The sequence below is a fragment of the Hibiscus syriacus genome, unplaced genomic scaffold (genome assembly GCF_006381635.1).
Source record: "Hibiscus syriacus cultivar Baekdansim isolate YM2019G1 unplaced genomic scaffold, ASM638163v2 tig00112470_pilon, whole genome shotgun sequence".
In the NCBI taxonomy this organism is placed as follows: domain Eukaryota; kingdom Viridiplantae; phylum Streptophyta; class Magnoliopsida; order Malvales; family Malvaceae; genus Hibiscus; species Hibiscus syriacus.
In genome coordinates, this window is record NW_024063339.1 from 225,174 (window position 1) to 246,461 (window position 21,288).

General features: G+C 33.7%; 1 protein-coding gene and 1 pseudogene across 1 annotated transcript; both read right to left on the reverse strand.

Annotated features, from left to right (window-relative positions):
* Positions 1 to 460: 460 nt before the first annotated feature.
* On the reverse strand, positions 461 to 3,459 carry LOC120179851 (indole-3-acetic acid-amido synthetase GH3.17-like). The gene is made up of 4 exons (XM_039185323.1): positions 3,019 to 3,459; positions 2,824 to 2,925; positions 1,142 to 1,965; positions 461 to 1,065 (listed from the first exon to the last, which is right to left on the reverse strand). Exons 1-4 carry the CDS (start codon positions 3,297 to 3,299, stop codon positions 497 to 499), a joined length of 1,776 nt encoding a protein of 591 aa, XP_039041254.1. The 5' UTR covers positions 3,300 to 3,459; the 3' UTR covers positions 461 to 496.
* Positions 3,460 to 18,609: 15,150 nt separating this feature from the next.
* Positions 18,610 to 21,288, reverse strand: LOC120179819 (annotated as a pseudogene).

Here is a 21,288-nt window from a genome sequence, read left to right on the forward strand (position 1 = left end):
TTTATAACATGCAATGGTTTGAAAAATCATTGTTTAGTTGAGTTTGGATGTAATTATATTTGATTATACAATTATAAAATACTTCTATAATTATCATATTTGATAGATCCGACTAAATTAAGTGTAATTAAAAATATTTGATTATAACACGAACTAAATTATTTTGGTGGTTAAAGGAATGATCGTTATTCCTAGAGGTCTCGGTTTGAACACCAATAACTGCAATATGGGTGATTATAGTATTTATTGTTAAAAAAATGATAAAAATGCATAATGTTATTCTTAGAGGACTCTAATTCGAGCAATTGTGTCTGTAAAGTATGTGTATTATTAATAAACTAAGAAAAAATCTGAATAAATATTACCTTATAATCATGTCAGATTATTAAAAAAAAAACTTATAATCAATGTTTTTTAAACTATGGATTCAAAACAAATACCACTGGAAACAAATGAAGGTAAAGGTCTAATCCAAATTAATAAGAAAGTAGTAATTTTAAAGTAAAAGATTCAACTGAGTTTTGGGGCTGAAAAACTTAGCTATAACTCTTGAATTCAGTATCTCTAAGGCCTCCTTAGATTTGATGCAAACGGGCGTCTTATATTGGCTCAAAGAAGCACCTTGGGACACAGAGTAATCCATCAGTTCCTCGAAAGTTCCTTGCTTTACGACCCTGATCTCCAAAGCTGCAATTATATTCTCTCTCCTATACATTCTATAGGTAAAATGTAACGAATCTTCCATTCGAGAGCAACATTCTTCCATTACCTTCGGGTCGAGCTTGTTGCCGTTGTTGCTTTCTTTTGCTTTGAGCTCCCAGAATATGACATAGTGACCTGGTGTTGAAGAAGTGTCACCGTAGCTAGTATAGCCCGTCAAGATGAATCCGAGCGGATCGAGAAGTGTTTTTGCTTCGGTTACGGCCTTTAAGAGGTCCGCTTCGCTTGTTCTTTCCAGATCGACGCTTAGAACGACGTTTTCCCTCCCTACGAATCGGAACTGAGGTGTATTGTTGTAGAAACCAGTCACCATAAGAACATCGCCAACTCTATATCGGTATAGTCCTGAAAATATTAGATCATTATCTGATGCATCAATTTTGGCATTTGATTAAATTTGGCTCATGGTTTAGAAGTTTACCCGTAGAGTTTGTGACAAGCAGTTCATAACATTGACCAGGCTTCACATTTACAAGCTCAACAGGTTCGGTATCTTCGTCGCTGCTCTTCGTTTCTACAGATTCAACCAGATTTGGAGAATTCGCAACACATTCTTCCTTTATCGGAACAAATTCGAAGTAAACCGAATTAGGAAGAAATGTGTAAGAGACATCCAAAGGTTTACTTCGAGGTTCTAAGTTGATCCCAACAGCACCTTCCGAGCAACCATAAAAACCTGACACTAAAGGTAGACCTCCACAATAGAACTCAAGTTCTGCAGTATATTGCATCATTGCGCCTGTACATATGGTACCAATGTACTTTGTTTTAGGCCATAGCTTTCTGATTATTCCCTCCCATGATTTCATACATATATTTTCTATCAAGTCAGCCAACTCTGAATTAGCCTTCAAGATCGACGATGCTGCGTTTTTGCACCCCGAGTCAGTGATCCAATCACTTATTCGACCAGTTCTTATATTTGAGCACAGCTCTTGCCAGTTATTTTCTAAAAACTTGAAACCTCTTAGCACACCAGATGCAAAGACTGAGCCAATCATGACAACCTCATCACGTTGTATTAGACCGAAAAGTATTTGACAGTACATGCTCTGCTTGGCGTCCGGGCAAACGATAGTCTCGAAAGGGCTCGTGTAAAGCTTCGGCAAAATGGCTCGAAAGCCACTCCTCTTGAAAAATCTTGACGAGACTGCAGTTGCCTTGAGGCCAGAAGGAGTTTCAACATCTGGTTTGACAAACATAAGCTCCATTCGTTTACCGGCTTGGTTTATGTCCCCAAAGTGCCTGTAAATAAATTAGCCAGGACTCAATATGGTCACCAACATAACATAAAGTGGGCACCTATGTTACTCATACTCAAGTGCGAGTTCGATAGTCATTTTTTAAATTTTACCATGTATTTCAAGAGCCTTTCAAGAGTTATATCTCTATATCCGTATCCAAATACGGGGCATGAATACTTCAAGAAAAATGAATAATTAAAACAACATAATTCTACCATGATTAAAACCTATAATTATCAGTATGCATTCTAACAAACAATATCTTAGGCCTAAAACCAAAGATAACAAGACCACCATTGCTTAGAACCCCAAAACTTACAAATAATCATATAACCAAATGTAGAAACTAAATAATCTGCTGTTTTTATCCTTTTCCTTTAGAAAAATGGGAAAAAATCACCAATATTTCAAGTCAACAACATAACATATATAGGGCACTTATGTTACTCATACTATGAGTTCGATAAAATTTTACTATGTATTTCGAGAGTCTTTCGAGAGTTATAACTCTACATCTGTATCCAAATACGAGACATGATTACATGAATACTTCATGGAAAATGAATAATTAGAGCAGCATAATTGCTCTTAAAAAGTGATATCCCTTGAAGTTTTAATTTATCTTACTATAATTTAGAAATTTTCTTTGAATACTATATAATTTGTTTCCATCTAGGCTAAAATTTTATAAATTCGTCACTAACATAAAATCATGCATCCTTCCGTGAACATCCTATACTAACACCCAAAGCCATAGATTGCTAATTCTCTTCTTCAGGTCATTAATCAATTGGTAAACAATCTATCAGTTTATAAATCAAACTATAAAACTTCAATAAAAGGGGATGGGGTTGCGTACTTTATCATCACAGACCGAAAAATGTTATTATACATTGTGTGTGTGTTAGTAGTTTCATCGATGACAGGTATCAGCTTCGGCTGCCCACCTGAAGTCCCACTACTGCATTTAATCAAACAGATAATAAACTCATAAAAAAAATAAAAAAACAGAATGGAAAACACACCGAAAAGGCGAAAACAAAGAAACACATGCCTGAGAGAGAACCCAGTGAGGGGTTCAGCTAAAAGAATATCTGAAGACGCCTCCCCATTGGCGATTCGATCAATATAAGGCTTGAGATCTTCGTAAGCAACAACGGGTACATTCTTTCTGAAGAGTCGCTTGTCGTTTTGGCCATGGAGGAATCGGCTTAAATACTCCGTTCCGGCGTTTTTAGTAAGGATTTCACCCAACAACTGGTCCTGGATTTGCCGGGCATTTGTGGTCAATTCTTCCAGCATCTTCAACCCGGATTCATAGTCATTTGTTGCCATCAATCAAACCTAAAACTGATTTCTGCTCCGAAAACGACAAGATCTTGGAAGCTCTTGCTGATGATCTTTATTTCTGTTTACCGATCGCCATTTCCATCTGTGTCGCCCTTAAAAAGATCATCATCAACGAGATTTTCTTCTAATTTAGCACCAAAAAAGATTTACTATATTTACAAAAATGTTTGACGCGTATTTGTGTAGTTACTTAAATAATACTTCTTTGACCAGCTGAGTATGACATTTACTCAACAGTAAATAAATATTATTTTGAAATAAGATAATCATTAAACTTATAAAATTATAAAATTTTATTAAATTAATACAAGATGGTCATTGAACTTATAAAATTATTATTAATTAATTTTTAAATTTATTAATTTTTATCGTTATTTTATAATATATATAACAATTATTTATGCTTTTTAAAAATTTAATAATAAAATTTTTTTCTCAACGTTAGTCAATAATCATTTAAATGTTTCATATTAAAATTATAAGTCGGTCAAATGTGTAGAGCAGTCTACAATTTGGATTTATCGTTAAACGGTTAAAGCGACAAGATTTTTCACACTGTTTTATATGACTGTTCTTTAATCTGGACGGTACTATTGTCTTTTCAAAGTATATGAATATAATTCTATTATTAATGACATTTATATTTATATTTATATTTGTGTTAATATTTTTATTATAATTTTATTAATATATTGAACCATCTCGAACGCGTTGAGAACTTGTTGCGTCTCATTCTTGAACATGTCCTCCATGGACTTGATTTTTTTAAGACGGGACTCCACAACACACTGAATCTCCTTGGCTTCCTCCATGGATTCGTCAAGTCTATCAACCCTCCTTCCTAATGTTGTTGACACCTCCCTCGTTGTCTCTAACTCATTGAGAACACGTTGCATATCGTCTTTGGGTCTGTGCTCCATAGATTCCACTTTCTCAATATGGGACTTCACAATACCCCGGATCTTCTTAGCCTTCTTCATGGATGCTTCAAGTCTACCGACCCTCCTCTCCAACGATGTTGAGACATCTATCCTTAGAGCCAGCACTTCGGCCTTAACGGAATCACACTCTTGGATCTTCTTCTCACCCAACTTCTCAAGAAGCCTTCTTCTTTGATCGAGTTGTTGGACTCTTCCAACCTGATGATCTTCTTTGTGTGTGAAGCGATAGCCTCTATAAGATACTCATGTACCTTATCCATCTTTATTGCCTCCTCCTGTTCACCATCAAGACTCACATCGTCTTCATGTGTGAAAGCAATATTTCCTTGTTCTGTCATCTCAATCATCCGATTTAAAACTTTCCACGAAACACACTCGGAACGATCATTGTCTCGCCACAACGACTCGTTTTGATACCACTTGTCACGCCTCTCAAGACTCCAACTCGAAAATATGTGCTTGTCACGTCCTTAAACCTCCAAAACGTGTTTTTTAGTAATTGTATTAATGTATATTGAATATATGTATTGCACATATTTTTTTAGGGTAAATTACACAAGTGGCTCACTAATATTTGAGTTCGTTTTTTTTTTCTATCAAAGTTTCAAAAGTAACAAATTGGTTTATTAACGTTATGGATTTATAACAAATTGGTCACTCATCAGTACCAATTGTTATTGTAGTAACAAAATATTGATGCGACACGTTAAATCAACAGACTTGACACGTTTGACCATACGAGACATCCTTTGACCAACCATTTTACTTCTTTCATGATAATGTGGTGAAATACATGAAATCTTTCATGATTGAGCTATTATGCAGCTAAAAACTCCATAATAAAACTTTATAAAGACCTGAAACCTCTTTAATTTAATAACATAGAATATTTATTTGTTTCAGCGAAGGGCAAATGATTAAACACAAATAAGATTATAAGCAATCTGGCAATGCCAATGATATATACTGGTACTAGATTTTAATAGAAAATTTTAAAGGGAAAATACAATGAAAGGAAACCATATTAGTAACTCCTATAGTCCATGGATAGCATACATTTAGATCAAGATTTTGGATTCAACTCTATAATCTCAAACAAAGACCATAAACATTTAAGTAACTGCACAATTATTCCATTAAGCCATTGCATTTAAAGGCATGTATCCTTGAAACAATCAACCTCGTCGTCACTCTGTTCCTTATCTGCCTCACCACCGCTCCGTACTATTCATCCTCCTCTTGTAACACCCTCAACCCGTATCCAACCCGGATACAAGTCTGAGGTGTCACATTGACTTTTCAAACTTTTAACTTTTAACGAAAACCAATGAAATTTAAAACTTTTATTAAAATAACATTGTCATTGTACACGAGTTAACCAAAACAAGACAAAACTAATCAGAGCATTTGTAACTAACACTTTTCTTACATGCCAACACACTACATACAACAAAATACCTACTATGATTTTCCTTCTGATCTGATCGCTGAGTGGAGATATGTTGATCTGCAAATTCCTATTCTTTATTCTCCTGCTCTTCGAAACCTACGTGTAAAAATACTTACACACTAAGTCATAGACTTAGTGAGGCATAATTACATAATAAAGAATTACTAAAAATATAAACATGTCGTCTACTATCCAAACGCAATTATACTATCATACCATCATTTATTATACCACATATGAGACAATATAAATCATAATAATACCATATTAAGATACAATTATATACATCCTCGTTATGTCCTATTTAAGCCCATATACACTATTGAGAACCCAAGGTATACGAGTATTATGAGGTTGTACACACGTGTGCTGTCACCACAGCTCAATGAATGTTCCAAATGACCTATCCAGAGGTCATAAAGATCCTCGGTAACTATCCAGAGGTCATAAAGATCCTCGATAACTGTCCATAGGTCCCGAAGAACCTAGGTAAACTATCCATATGTTCCTTAGAACATAGGTATACTGTCCATATGTCTCGAAAGACATAGGTAGTTCTTTGACTCTTGGCATGCCAACTATACCTACAGTTCTCATAACTCATATCATGGGTATTGTCTTTTACCTTATTACATATTCACACATTATATCACATTTTTCTTTTCCTATAGCTCTTTATCACATGTTCATATGATCATCTTATCACCTATATCTTTTCATATAACCATTACATACATACATACATGTCATCATTTATGTTTTTATCATACTCCTATAGTATTATCCTTCATCTCTTTTATCTCTTGTTCATTTTTCATCCAATAACTTATATAAATGTATATATATCACGTATACTAGTTCCTAGGTCCCATCACACTAGCATATTTTCATATATTTGTAATCACGTAGTTTATTTTTCATATAATTCATGTCACCCCTCATATGATTTCATATTCATATGCTATATATTTCATATTCTTTCTTATGTCCTTTCCATACTTCTTATTTCATATTCTTATGAAATCATATTGATCATTTTAACTATTTAACACATTTATCTACTTATTTACACAACTCATATAATATATATATATATTGTAACATGTCAATACATATGCTCATTCATACATATAAACCATAAAAACACATCACACACACTTCATATACCTAATATAGATATCTCGTAACTCATTCAATCCCATATGACACATACATTCATATATAAGCTCTAATCTAGAAAATAAACTTACCACAATCTGCATAGTATATCCCATATGATATAATTCTGATTCTAACCCTTCATATCCTTTAATCAAGTTCGGGACAAGTCAAATTCAACTTCCAATTCTCAATATAAACTTTATTTCGATATTTCATTCAAAAACTCCAAATCTTTAAATCCTCATAAACTCTTCATCTTGTTGTTTTAAAGTAAATTAATCTTTCCTTAATCTTACTTAGCATCAAATAATCAAAACTAAACTTAAATTTCAGCACATAATCAGCTCAAGAGAAAACTCACCTTTGCTTGGCTTCACACGTGAAGAAGAAGAAGAAAAAAGAAGAGAACTCTGGAAACCTCTAAACTTTGTTTCCTTCCTTCCACGTGTATCTATATATACCATATATTATTATTATATTTTTCTTTTCTTTGCAAATGACCATATTATCCTTTCATTCCTCATTCTTTTCAATTTGATCTTACACCTCATTTCTCATATAAGTCTTTAAACCACTCAATTATTCTAATTTAAATCACCAAATTTTGAAACCTTACAATTTAGTCACTAACCCGGTATTGAGGATGTTACAAATCTCCCCTCATTTTAAGAAAAATTGTCCTCGAATTTTCATTACACATACCGATAAGAACATATCTTTCAATGTTCTCATGCTCCTTTCTCTACTTTATCCCATTGCAATTTGTAATCAATGATTTGCTTTCACTTCCCAAAGAACCCAATCCATTTCTAATTACCTTATAACCATACCCAATCTCTTATTCCATCATTTTATAACTCAGAACACAACCCTAAACCTCTTCAAATATTATTAAACGTATACTTTACGAAATCAATCAATCTTTTCATAACACTATCTACCATTTCCTTACCTCATATCAACTTATAATTCACACTTTACACCCCTTTTTCATTTAATTCCCTATATATATACTCATTTATAAATTACTATCTCCTTACTTATCCCTTGAGGAATATCTCCATTAGATTAACAGAGAATTAAATTAACTGAATTTGAATGTAACACTTCTAACATATCTTGTTTACTTTAGCATTGTACCTTAATGGAATTGTCACTACACTATTTCTAAAAAATGACTTCTAACTAAATTCTTAATTCTCTTACCCATTCTCTACTCATATATGGTTATACAAGCTCAGATCAACTAATATCATAAAGCATTTACTGTACAATAGAAGATACCTGTTATTATCTTTGGATCCTCATTGTCTTCACTGATATTAAGATTATATACTCTAGCCGTAGAGCGTATTTCCTGTTGAGTAGAAAATTATGTCTGACTTCTTCCTCTACCTCTACCCCATCCTCTCTGGGATATCGAAGTAGATCGCTCCGACTGCACAGGCTTTCCTGTCCCCAATGGACAATCTCTCATGAAATGTCCTATTTCCCCACATCGGAAATAGGCTCCAGATTCAACTCTACATGCCCCACCATGATATCTCTCACATATCTGACAGTGTCTCTGTTATGCTCTTCCATCACCAGACTTTCCTAATTTAGTCTGTCTAGCTCTCATCTGATTTGATCCTCTAGCAGAGGATACCACTGATTCAGACCTTACTTGGTATTGGAACCCAGAATCTCTACCTCTCTTGGGTGGTACAGAGCTCGACGAAGCCCCCGTTCTTTTGGAAGATTGAGCTTTCTGATCCCCAAACCGCTCATTCTGAGCTCTTTCTAGAGCTTTAGCACGATTTACTACTTCCTGAAACGAGGAAAAGTTCAAAACAATCAACATCTCTTTTAGCCTTGGTCGTAGTCCTTCAACAAACCACTCACATGCTTCTTTCTCTGTCCGAATCAATTCGGCCGCGAATCGACTTAACTTGTTGAATTCACACTCATATTCATACACAGTGCGATTCAGTTGTTTCAAATTCAAGAATTCTTGCTTCATTTCCCTGATGAATTGATCTTCTATATACTTGTGCTTAAACTCTTCTAAAAACAAATACCATATTTTCTGATCATTTGGCATCCTATGAATAACATTCGTCCACCAGATTCTCGCTTGCCCACGGAGCAAAGAGACCATCCCATCTAGTTTCTCCATATCAGAGCAGTGGAGTCCCTCTAACATGATCTTTACATCATTAAGCCAAAGGTCCGCAACAACAAGACCTTCTTCGGCTTCACCTTTGAACTCTGGAGCTCCTAATCCCTTTAACTCTTTGGCTATATTAATCCTCTGCGTTGAGGATGCAGGAGTTTGGAAACGTGTCAAAATAGTGCCCAACGTCCTGAAGAATACATTTTGATCTTGTACAGGCACTCCAGAGGGTGCCTATCCTTTACCTTGCCTGGCTAGGGCAGGTGAATTACTACTTTCAGCTAATCTATCATCTCTTGCTTCACCCCAAGAGATATCTTGTCCGGACATCTAATAAGAGATAACCAAATATTTCTATCAGCTAAACAACATACTCATTACACGTATCAGATCAGAAGTTCTTACTACTGTGTTGGCATGAACGCTTTTTAAGACACTATGAACTCCGGTTTATGCCGAGAATCGACTAAACCGTAGCTCTGATATCATTAAATGTAACACCCTCAACCCGTATCCGACCCGGATACAAATCTGAGGTGTCACATTGACTTTTCAAACTTTAAACTTTTAACGAAAACCAATGAAATTTAAAACTTTTATTAAAATAACATTGTCATTGTACACGAGTTAACCAAAACAAGACAAAACTAATCAGAGCATTTGTAACTAACACTTTTCTTACATGCCAACACACTACATACAACAAAATACCTACTATGACTTTCATTTTGATCTGATCGCTGAGTGGAGATATGTTGATCTGCAAATTCCTATTCTCGATTCTCCTGCTCTTCGAAACCTACGTGTAAAAACACTTACACGCTAAGTCATAGACTTAGTGAGGCATAATTACATAATAAAGAATTACTAAAAATATAAACATGTCGTCTACTATCCAAACGCAATTATACTATCATACCATCATTTATTATACCACATATGAGATAATATAAATCATAATAATACCATATTAAGATACAATTATATACATCCTCGTTATGTCCTATTTAAGCCCATATACACTATTAAGAACCCAAGGTATACGAGTATTATGAGGTTGTGCACACGTATGCTGTCACCACAGCTCAATGAATGTTCCAAATGACCTATCCAGAGGTCATAAAGATCCTCAGTAACTATCCAGAGGTCATAAAGATCCTCGGTAACTATCCAGAGGTCATAAAGATCCTCGGTAACTGTTCATAGGTCCCGAAGAACCTAGGTAAACTATCCATATGTTCCTTAGAACATAGGTATATTGTCCATATGTCTCGAAAGACATAGGTAGTTATTTGACTCTTGGCATGCCAACTATACCTACAGTTCTCATAACTCATATCATGGGCATTGTCTTTTACCTTATTACATATTCACACATCATATCACATTTTTCTTTTCCTATAGCTCTTTATCACATGTTCATATGATCATCTTATCACCTATACCTTTTCATATAACCATTACATACATACATACATATATACATACATGTCATCATTTATGTTTTTATCATACTCCTATAGTATTATCCTTCATCTCTTTTATCTCTTGTTCATTTTTCATCCAATAACTTATATAAATGTATATATATCACGTATACTAGTTCCTAGGTCCTATCACACTAGCATATTTTCATATATTTGTAATCACGTAGTTTATTTTTCATATAATTCATGTCACCCCTCATATGATTTCATATTCATATGTTATATATTTCATATTCTTTCTTATGTCCTTTTCATACTTCTTATTTCATATTCTTATGAAACCATATTGATCATTTTAACTATTTCACATATTTAACACATTTATCTACCTATTTACACAACTCATATAATATATATATACTGTAACATGTCAATACATATGCTCATTCATACATATAAACCATAAAAAACATATCACACACACTTCATATACCTAATATAGATATCTCGTAACTCATTCAATCCCATATGACACATACATTCATATATAAGCTCTAATCTGGAAAATAGACTTACCACAATTTGCATAGTATATCCCATATGATATAATTCTGATTCTAACCCTTCATATCCTTTAATCAAGTTTGGGACAAGTCAAATTCAACTTCCAATTCTCAATATAAACTTTATTTCGATATTTCATTCAAAAACTCCAAATCTTTAAATCCTCATAAACTCTTCATCTTGTTGTTTTAAAGCAAATTAATCTTTCCTTAATCTTACTTAGCATCTAATAATCAAAACTAAACTTAAATTTCAGCACATAATCAGCTCAAGAGAAAACTCACCTTTGCTTGGCTTCACACGTGAAGAAGAAGAAGAAAAAAGAAGAGAACTCTGGAAACCTCTAAACTTTGTTTCCTTCCTTCCACGTGTATCTATATATACCATATATTATTATTATATTTTTCTTTTCTTTGCAAATGACCATACTATCCTTTCATTCCTCATTCTTTTCAATTTGATCTTACACCTCATTTCTCATATAAGTCTTTAAACCACTTAATTATTCTAATTTAAATCATCAAATTTTGAAACCTTACAATTTAGTCACTAACCCGATATTGAGGATGTTATACCTCTCCTCAGCCACCGATGAACCCAAACTACGAACCGCTCTCTAGAATCCTCTCATGTATAAGGAACAACGTCTCTTGACCATGAGAAAACAATGACATTTTCCCCTCAGGGTCACGTCAACGCGTGTTAGATATCTCAATGATGTGTTCTTCGTCGTCAGGAATCAACTTGTGCATGTTGATCCACGTACCGAGTGCAATCTTACAGACTTGATAATGTTACCTGACCTAACGATTACACCCTCAGCTTTCATGTCATGACAGAGAACAATAGTTAATGGCAATCATAAGGGAAGAAGACGAAAAAAAAAGAATAGTCAAACGACCAGTCAAAGGTGTCCCACATAGTCAAATGTGCTAAGTTAGCTGGTTTAACGTATCACATCAGTTTTTCATTACTGCAGTAATATTGTTAATGACAAGTTATCAATTTGTTATAAATCGATAACATTATTGACTAATTTATTACCCTTAAAACATCAATGAGAAAAATAAAAAATTACTCAAACATCAATGACTATTTGTGTAGTTTACCCTATTTTAATACAAAATTCTATAAATTTTAACTTTAATCCTTATATTTTTCTCAATTTAATTATCGTCCAATAATCAAAGTTGTAGATAATTGTAACATCCGCAATACCGGGTTAGTGACCAAATTGTAAAGTTTCAGAATTTGGTGACTAAAGTATAAGAATGAAATAGTACAATGATTATTGGATATATATGATGAAGGTTATTTAGTAATTATTAAAGGAAATAAAGGGCAAAAGGGCCAATTGACCAAGAAATGAATTAAAAATGGGATTGGTAAGGATAAATGCACGTGGAAAGGGAGAGAATTCTCCAGAGTTCTCTTCTCCTTTCTTCTTCTTATTCACGTGGAAGCCAAGAGCCAAATGTAAGTTTCTTTGTTTATAATTGAATTGTTGATTTTCAGGTTGGGTTTTGATTATTAGATGATAACTAAGCTTAAGGAAAGCTTAAATCATCTTAAAAGCAAAGGATGGTGGAGTTAGGAGAGATTATAGATTTAGATTTTACAAATGAAATCTTGGAATAAAGTTCATTTCTTAAATTGGAAGTTAAATTTGACTTGTCAATGGTTAAATTAAGAGATTTGGAGTGATAGAATTGGATTTAGAACATATAGAAAATTTGGTATGATTCTTGAATCTCATAAGGAAGATAGGATTTTGAGGTTAAAGATGATTTACATGGATATAAGTTGGTTCAAGTAATGGTAGTGGAGTTTAATGTCATAAGAGGGGCTTAAAATAGAAGAATTAAGGGAATAGTTGATGATTTTCGTGCTAAAATGTCAGTTCTGGGCAATGTGTATCGATGCACATTCATTGTGCACCGATGCATCGATGATAAAACCCAGAAATATGTTTGAAGGTGTATCGATGCACAGGTAGTGCATCGATGCACTCTTTTAAAATAGAAACATCGAATGCAATTAGTGCATCGATGCATAAGGCATGCATCGATGCATCCCAATAATAATACAACATCGAATGTATTTTATGCACCGATGCATCAGTAGTGCATCGATGCATACCCTTATTGAAAGAAGAAATTGACATTTATCTTGATCTAAAGAGTGAACCATTAGAGTATATTAGTTATAATACTAATATAGATCTATGTATGATTATGTAGATATAGAACATGATCCCGTTCTGAATCAATTGAAGGATTAGAATCGAGTCAAAGCAAAGCTAAGGTGAGTGCACATTATTTAGTATATGATGTTAAATGGAAAATAAGACTTATGATAAGTCTATTTCCAATAGTAAAATGCATGAATTCATAGAGGTATGTGTTTGTTATGATTTATATGTGTGCATGAGTATATGTGTTATTGATATGATTCTATGATCATAGGATGTAAACTATGTGATAAGTGATAAGTGACATATATGTGATAAATGAATGATATGAAAAGTGAGATAAACAAAGTATGGTTGATATAGGGTAATATAATAATAGCTCATAGGTTAGATGATAAAGATAGAACCATATAGGAACATTAGTTGAGTACTTGATAATAAGTCATAAGGTTATATGCATAGGTAATATAAGTTATAAGATGAGAATATATATGAATATCAAATAAGTTATGAGATAACTTATATGAAATTGATATATAGGTTAAATGAAAGTATACACATGAATAAATATATAAGTTTATATGTTATTTTATATGCTATGGGATATAACCATGAACATATGTGATGTGATATATGTTATGAGAAATGACCCATGTGACTAAGTGTGAATTGATATAAGTATGTGATATGAAGTTATGGGTATATGTGTCATATGTTATTATAGGTGATATGATATATATGAGTTTATACAATATAAAAGTGTATATGTGAAATAACATGATAGGTGATAAAACCGTGAGCCTATATGATTATGTGTTATATGTTACATTATATGACATGCAAGTTACATGAACAAATGAGAAATGATATAAGTCATATGAAACGATCTACGTGAATACATGCACTTGTGATACATGTGATATGATATGAGATATATGGTTACACATACATGTGGTATGTGACAGAAGAGAAATAACAAGTGATATGAAATGTTATAAATGATAATGCCCATGTTATGTGATATGAGAGCTAAGGGTATAGTTGGCATGCCAAGAGTCGAGGGTATACCTATGTTCTACGGAACATATGGACAGAATTACCTATGTCTTTCGAGACATATGGACAGTATACCTATGTTCTAAGGTACATATGGACAGTTTACCTAGGTTCTTCGGAACCTATGGACAATTGCCAAGGATCTTTATGACCTCTGGATAGTTACCGAGGATCTTTATGACCTCTGGATAGGTCATTCGGGACATATATGTATTCTTTGGAACATGTGTGAAGTCTGGTGAGACACATACTTGATCTTTGGCATATGTATATGATTCTTAAGGAATGATATATGGTTCTTCGGGACATTTATATGAGCTGTGGTGACAACATATGTGTGCACAACCTCAATGTACTCACATACCTTAAGTTCTCACTAGTGTACATGGGCTAATAAAGAGATTAAACAAACATACTGAATGTGATATGTATACGATGGGTTTATAAATGGTTATCAAAAGTAAGTGGTTTGAAATGTGTTACATGAACCATATGATGTTATATGTGTTTCTTAATGATAATGATAGAGATTATGATAATGATGGTATATGTTTATGTATGCTTTATGTTATATGAAATATTATATGTTTTATATGCCTCACTAAGTCATCGACTTAGCGTGTGATTGTTTCATACGTAGGTTTGGAAAGTGAAAAGAGAAGTAAAGAGGAACAAGGCAGGTCAGTTCTTCTTACCGAATGTCAGATCAGAAGAGAGGTGAATAATATTTATATTTTTTATATAAAGTTCTAGTTGGCATGTAATCAAAAGAATATATTGAATAAGCTCTGAATAGTTTTGTAAATGTTTTGAATAAGTTAACTGTTATAAAAGTTTTTAAAATTACTCACTATTTTATACGAATAAAGGTTTGAAAAGTCAATGCGACACTTCGGACTCGTATCCGGGTTGGATACGGGTTGGGGGTATTACAATAATTGTCATGGACTCTAATAATATTCAAATAGTGATGATAATCATAAAAACATTTATTTTCATTCAATAAAAACAATGTTATTTATACATTCAAATTGATTTGCTTTCTTTTCTCTTTGCCATGGTCTCCCTTTTTTCTTTCATAACGTGTAAGTTTTGAGGACTAAAATTATTATTATATCATGTCAAATCACTACTTTCGTTAAGTCAAAGATCAAACCTAACACTGGTTATTAAAATAGAAATGAAATGTAACGTTAAATATGATGATTTTGAAGAAAATAATAGTTGAATGACCAAAACATAAACAAAATAATATGTGGGGGACCAAATATGTACTTTTCCTTATAATTGAAGTACTAAAATGATCGAGATACAAAATATCAATAATCCGAAAAAGTGGGAAAATCAATTCATGGAGAGAGTATATATTTGGAAAAATGATTCGATAACTCAAAAATCTAAAAGAAACTGATTTGTTTTGATGCTCAATCATATAAGGGGAATTTTAAGGCACAAGAAATTTGATCTCTCATTTCAGACATCTTGTAGCTTCACACCTGAGGTATAACTTAATATGTTCATATAATTCGTATGTGACATCGAATAGCCTCTGAAATTCGAATCTCAATATCTGTAACGATATAATTTGGATACACTTGGTTTACTCCGCCGACTCCCTGCCGGATAATCGGATCTTCGCCTTTAACACATTCACAAGATTACGTATGAGCAAATGAAGAAGAAGCAAATGATCGAATAAGATCGAGGTAAAAACAGAGATGGTGTCATTTGTTGTTTAGACTCACCTGGTAAACTAATGATTCGAGGTCGGGCAATTCACACTTGTAATACGGTAAAACGGATGAAAGGTGCTTGAATTTCAAGCTCGAACACATCGGTTTAGTTGTTGGAGGGGCTAATGTGAGAAAATCTCCATCAAAGACCCCATTTTGTTTGATGCTTTTCTTGGGTTTTGATTCCATATTTGAAGTTGAACATGAAGGTCCTTCCCTGGAGAATGATGCAAAAATGAAACGTAAAAAATGGGAAAAAACTTAGAGAAAGAGAAGTCAGGATTTGAATCTTAAACCTCGACTGAACCTGAAACTCAGGGTGCCAGGTTCGAAATTGATAATAGTTGGAGGACTCAGCAAAGCTACAATCCATAATCATGAGATCTTTTTGTTACTTTGAATAGTCGAGGGACCCCAAAAAACAACACCCTATAGTCGAAGAGACCATTTGTATACTTTACCTTGGTTTAATAAAGCTATCAACTATTAATAATTTTTAAGAAATTTTATAAATTTTGTAGGATGATGTTGTAATTTTAACATTCTACATTTATTACAAAATCCTCACGAATCACATGCCTCAAACCCCACAAATTGATTTAGGTTCCCGTAACGTGAAATGAATGAAACATGCATGCACAGTCAAATTATTTCACGTGCCCAATGTCGACACGTCTATCTCTCAACCATTGATTTCAGCCACTGGAATTTCCTACTTTGTCTTTGTGTTTATACAATAACAACAACAAAACCCTACTTTCATATATAATGTGTTTATAGATGTAACATAATATTTAACGAGAAAAAATATTATTTCTTTAAGTAGAAATAAAAAGTTTGAATTTTCAATGTCTTTTTTATAAAATTATTTCTAATATTGTAAACGAAAAATAGGTGAGAGAATTATCCCGTAATAAATAGAATTAAATTCAGATTAATCAAATAATAAATTTGATAGAAAAGATATTTAGATCACTTGATCGTTAAAAAAAATGTGCATGCAATACATGTAAATCATGCATGTCTATCATCAAGGGACCCCTGAAATCAACACCAACAATACCTTTGATATTATTTTGACAAAAGGGTATGCCCTGTTATTTTTTAGGGGAAAAAAATCAATATGGTCTTCATACTTTTTTATATTCAATATGACCCTTAAACTTAGAAGATACATTCAGTTTGGTTTTTTGACCAATAGTTTATATTATTGACCGTCACGGTGCTAACGTGACAATCTATAGTGATAGTGACGTGCTGGTGACAAGGCATATTGGCTAAATTGAGTTTTTTATCGAATTCGAGGGTCAAATTGTTTTTTTAATTCAAGGGCTTATTTTGTTTTTTTTTTAGAAAAAAATATTTTGAATTTAATTTTTTTAATTTAAACTATACAAATATAGGAAAAAATATAAAAATTAAAAATTAAATCACTAAAAAATTATATATATATATATATATATATATATATTAACCAAAGTGATTGAAAATATGAATTTTAATGTGAATTTGATTTTATTTAGTAGTATAAATATATTGTTATGTTCATACATGTCAATTTTAATGTGAGTTTTTTTTATAGTGCCTAATTTTCTATTCTTTAAAATATTAAAAAAATAAATATTAGGGATAATAAAAAAATCTCAAACAAGTAGATTCCATATTTAATTAATTTTATTTTTCTCTATCATGTTATATTCATTAAAATGATTTTTTAATTTATAATTATTTTTAATATTTTTAATTATATATTTTATAATAATGTATACATAAATTTTTTTAATTTTATAAATTTTTATTTTTATTTTTTATAAGACTTTATAATATTTATTTAGTTCATTTTTATAGAAAAAATTAGTGAAATTGAATTAGAAATACATTTAGAGTTTAAGATAATTAGAGATAAATGTATAAAATAAAATTTATATAGGATGGACAAGTTAATGTTTATGTAAATAAAAATAAGTATAAATTCGATGTAAAATATAATAATATATTTTTTATTTTTAGTAATTTAATTTTTATTTTTGATAAATTTATATTTACTTTTTTGAATAACTTTGTGTTTAAAATTAGAAAATTTTTATTTTTCCTAAAAAATCAAATAAGTCCTTGTTTTTTTAAAAAATTGACCTTCGAACTCGATCAAAAAAATCAATTTAGTTCATCTGTATCATCATCAACCACGTCATCAGTCCCCATGGATTGTAATTTTAGCTCTATGAAGCGTTTCGTTACCACCATAACAATCAACGACGAAAACCGTTGGTCAAAAGATTATATTAATTTTTAATTTTACGGGCCACAATAGGTGTAAAAAAAGTACCTTACACACCCATTTACCTATTTGAATTTCACCATCAAATATTTTCATCAATTTAACTTCAATTTCAACCTTAAATATCAACTCAAAAAAAATATAACATTTAACTAATAAAAAGTCATATAAATTTTAAAAATACTATTTATAACAATTATATATTTACATTGATTAAAAAACACTAAATCACACCATCCTTTGACACACTGAAGTAAAACCTTTATTCTATAATTGATGTATGTTAAAAACCAGCAACACAATTCACATTCACTTGCCAATGACTTCCCAGCTAAAGAGACGGATGATTAGAGTTCAATCTATGAAATCTAATAGCCGGACAGCTCTTCGGGTTTGCCCCAGCAGTGACAGAACAGTGGCGGCGATATGCTTCGAGCTTAGCCCCGCCTCTTTGATCTGATCATTTTGAGATCCATGCTCTATGTATCTATCCGGTAGTATCATTGGCCTCCACTGCACCAGGTCACATTAATTTTAGGCTTATAATCACACTGATTCTTCAATTAAGAATTCAAGTTAATGGAGTATACTGTTACCTTAAGCTTGCCATCTAGTAGTCCATTCAAGCACAAGAAATGAGAAACATGGGTGCTGAACCCTCCGATTGATCCTTCTTCGGCAGTGATCAATATCTCGTGTTCTCGAGCTAGCTGTCTTAGTAACTCTCCGTCAATCGGTTTGCAAAATCGAGCATCCGCCACCGTTGCAGAGACGCCGAGCATTTGTAGCTGCTCTGCTGCCTTCATGCAACTTTGGACTATTGTTCCATACCCCAAAATGGCCACCCTGCCACTTCCTTCTCTCAGTACTCTCCCCTTTCCAATCTGAATACACATTCGAAATTCGGATCACGAAACTCGGAAGCAGGTATTGTCCAATAAGACCCATTAAGAGACCATTTGCTAATCGCAACTAAAAAGATGTCGTAAATTAAAATTGATGTACCTCCAGTGGTGTTCCTTTGTTGTTTGGTGGGAGAATAGAACCAACACCATTGCCTCTGGGGTACCTAAAGCAGCTAGGACGATCATCAATAGCGGCTGCCGTTGCCACCATGTTCATCAGCTCAGCCTCGTCCGAAGGTGCCATCAGCACCATATTCGGCAAACATGCCATGAACGTAGTGTCGAAGGCACCGCAATGTGTCGGTCCATCTGCACCAACCAGGCCAGCCCTCTCTATTGCAAATCGCACCGGTAGCTTTTGAATATCAACATCATGAGCAACCTGCAAGACCAAAACTCTTTTTATCTGATTTTGATCACACGTTGCTTTGAAATTAGCTTATATCATGAATTACCTGGTCGAATCCTCTCTGTAGAAATGAAGAGTAAATTCACAAGCTAAACCAGCAGCAAACGTAACAGCATGCTGTTCGGCTATGCCGACATCGAAACATCGATCCGGGAATCGTTTCTGGAATAAATTAAGCCCTGTTCCTCCTCCCATGGCCGCATGGATCCCAACTATTTTATCATCTTCTTCTGCTTCAGCTATTAAAGACTCTGCAAAGTACTGAGTATACGAGCGTGTTCCCGACTTGTTCTTCATCTGCTTCCCGGACTTGGGATCGAATTTCAAAACCCCTGCAACAAGAAGTAAAATCTATAATGACCCGATCGTTCGTTTTAGTTAAAAAACTTGTGTTCGATGCAAGATCGGTCTTTCCGAGTCTGCATAACACAGTGTTGAAGCATACTTGCCATGCATTTTATCAGGTGCAGTCTCAGCAGGGGCATAACCTTTTCCCTTCTCGGTTTTGACATGAATGAGAACAGGCCCTGGGGCTGGCATCGACCTAACTTCATTCAACACATAAACAAGGTCTTCTATGTTATGACCATCCACTGGACCAATGTAGTATAGTCCCAGTTCTTCAAAAAGGCTAGCTTCGGAGCCACCGGCAGCTCCTCTCACACATGAATCGAATTTGGCGGCGATTTCATGTGTTTGCCCTCCTATATGCTTCGTAATTCCCTGCGAATCATGTCAACACAATCTAAATATGCTTGTTTTTGCAGAGTTATCATAGGAATGTAAGGGGTTCCAACTTCTAAGAGTCGAATTTTGATACCTTTTCAGCCTCGCGTAGTTGACGAAATCCCCTGCTCGAGTGCAGCTTTGTTAGAGCTTTGCTAAGAGCTCCGACAGGAGGAGCCGGACCGTCGACCGTGGCGGTCGGCAAGGAGACTTGTTTGCTATTATTCAAGATGATGATGAGATTTGAGTCAAGATAACCAGCGTTGTTCATCGCTTCATATGCCATTCCAGCAGTCATCGCTCCATCGCCTATTACTGCAACTACATGATTGTTCTTCCCTAACAAATCTCTTCCAACTGCCATACCTAATCCAGCTGAAATGCTAGTAGAACTATGGCCAGCTCCAAAGGCATCATGAGTGCTCTCTTCCCTTTTCGGAAACCCCGATAATCCTTATGTTTGTCGAATCGAGTGCATCCTCGATCTTCTATCGGTTAAAATCTTATGCGGATAGGCCTGCAAACATCACAATCAATAAGTAAACCGATCGATCATATATCAATCGAGCCAATTATATATATATAGCACATTACCTGATGGCCAACATCCCAAATAATCTTATCTTCGGGAGTGTCGAAAACATGTTGAAGTGCCACTGTAAGCTCAGCCACCCCAAGGCTTGAACTCAGATGACCACCAGTCTTTGACACTGTGTAAACCAGATCTTCTCGAAGCTCATCAGCTAACTTCCCGAGCTCCTATAGTTTCAATCAACAAATTTAATTAATTCTTCTGTATATATATAATTACAACCACTCAATAGTATAATAATTTATACCTGGATGGAAAGATTCTTGATATGAATGGGATGGTTGATGGTATCAAGAAGCGGAGTGGACGGCTTTTCACCAGAGAAATTGAGGAATCTTTTGATTTGTCTCGACTGTTGGCCTCCTTTGACCATCGTCTTCCTTTCT

Bases quoted from the DNA above. Each gene is read 5' to 3' on its own strand.
- LOC120179851 (XM_039185323.1), bottom strand. From the start codon at position 3,299: ATGGCAACAAATGACTATGAATCCGGGTTGAAGATGCTGGAAGAATTG. The intron at 2,926-3,018 runs GCATGTGTTTCT...GATTAAATGCAG, and splicing joins CTCACTGGGTTCTCTCTCAG to TAGTGGGACTTCAGGTGGGC. The intron at 1,066-1,141 runs GTAAACTTCTAA...TAATATTTTCAG, and splicing joins GCTTGTCACAAACTCTACGG to GACTATACCGATATAGAGTT.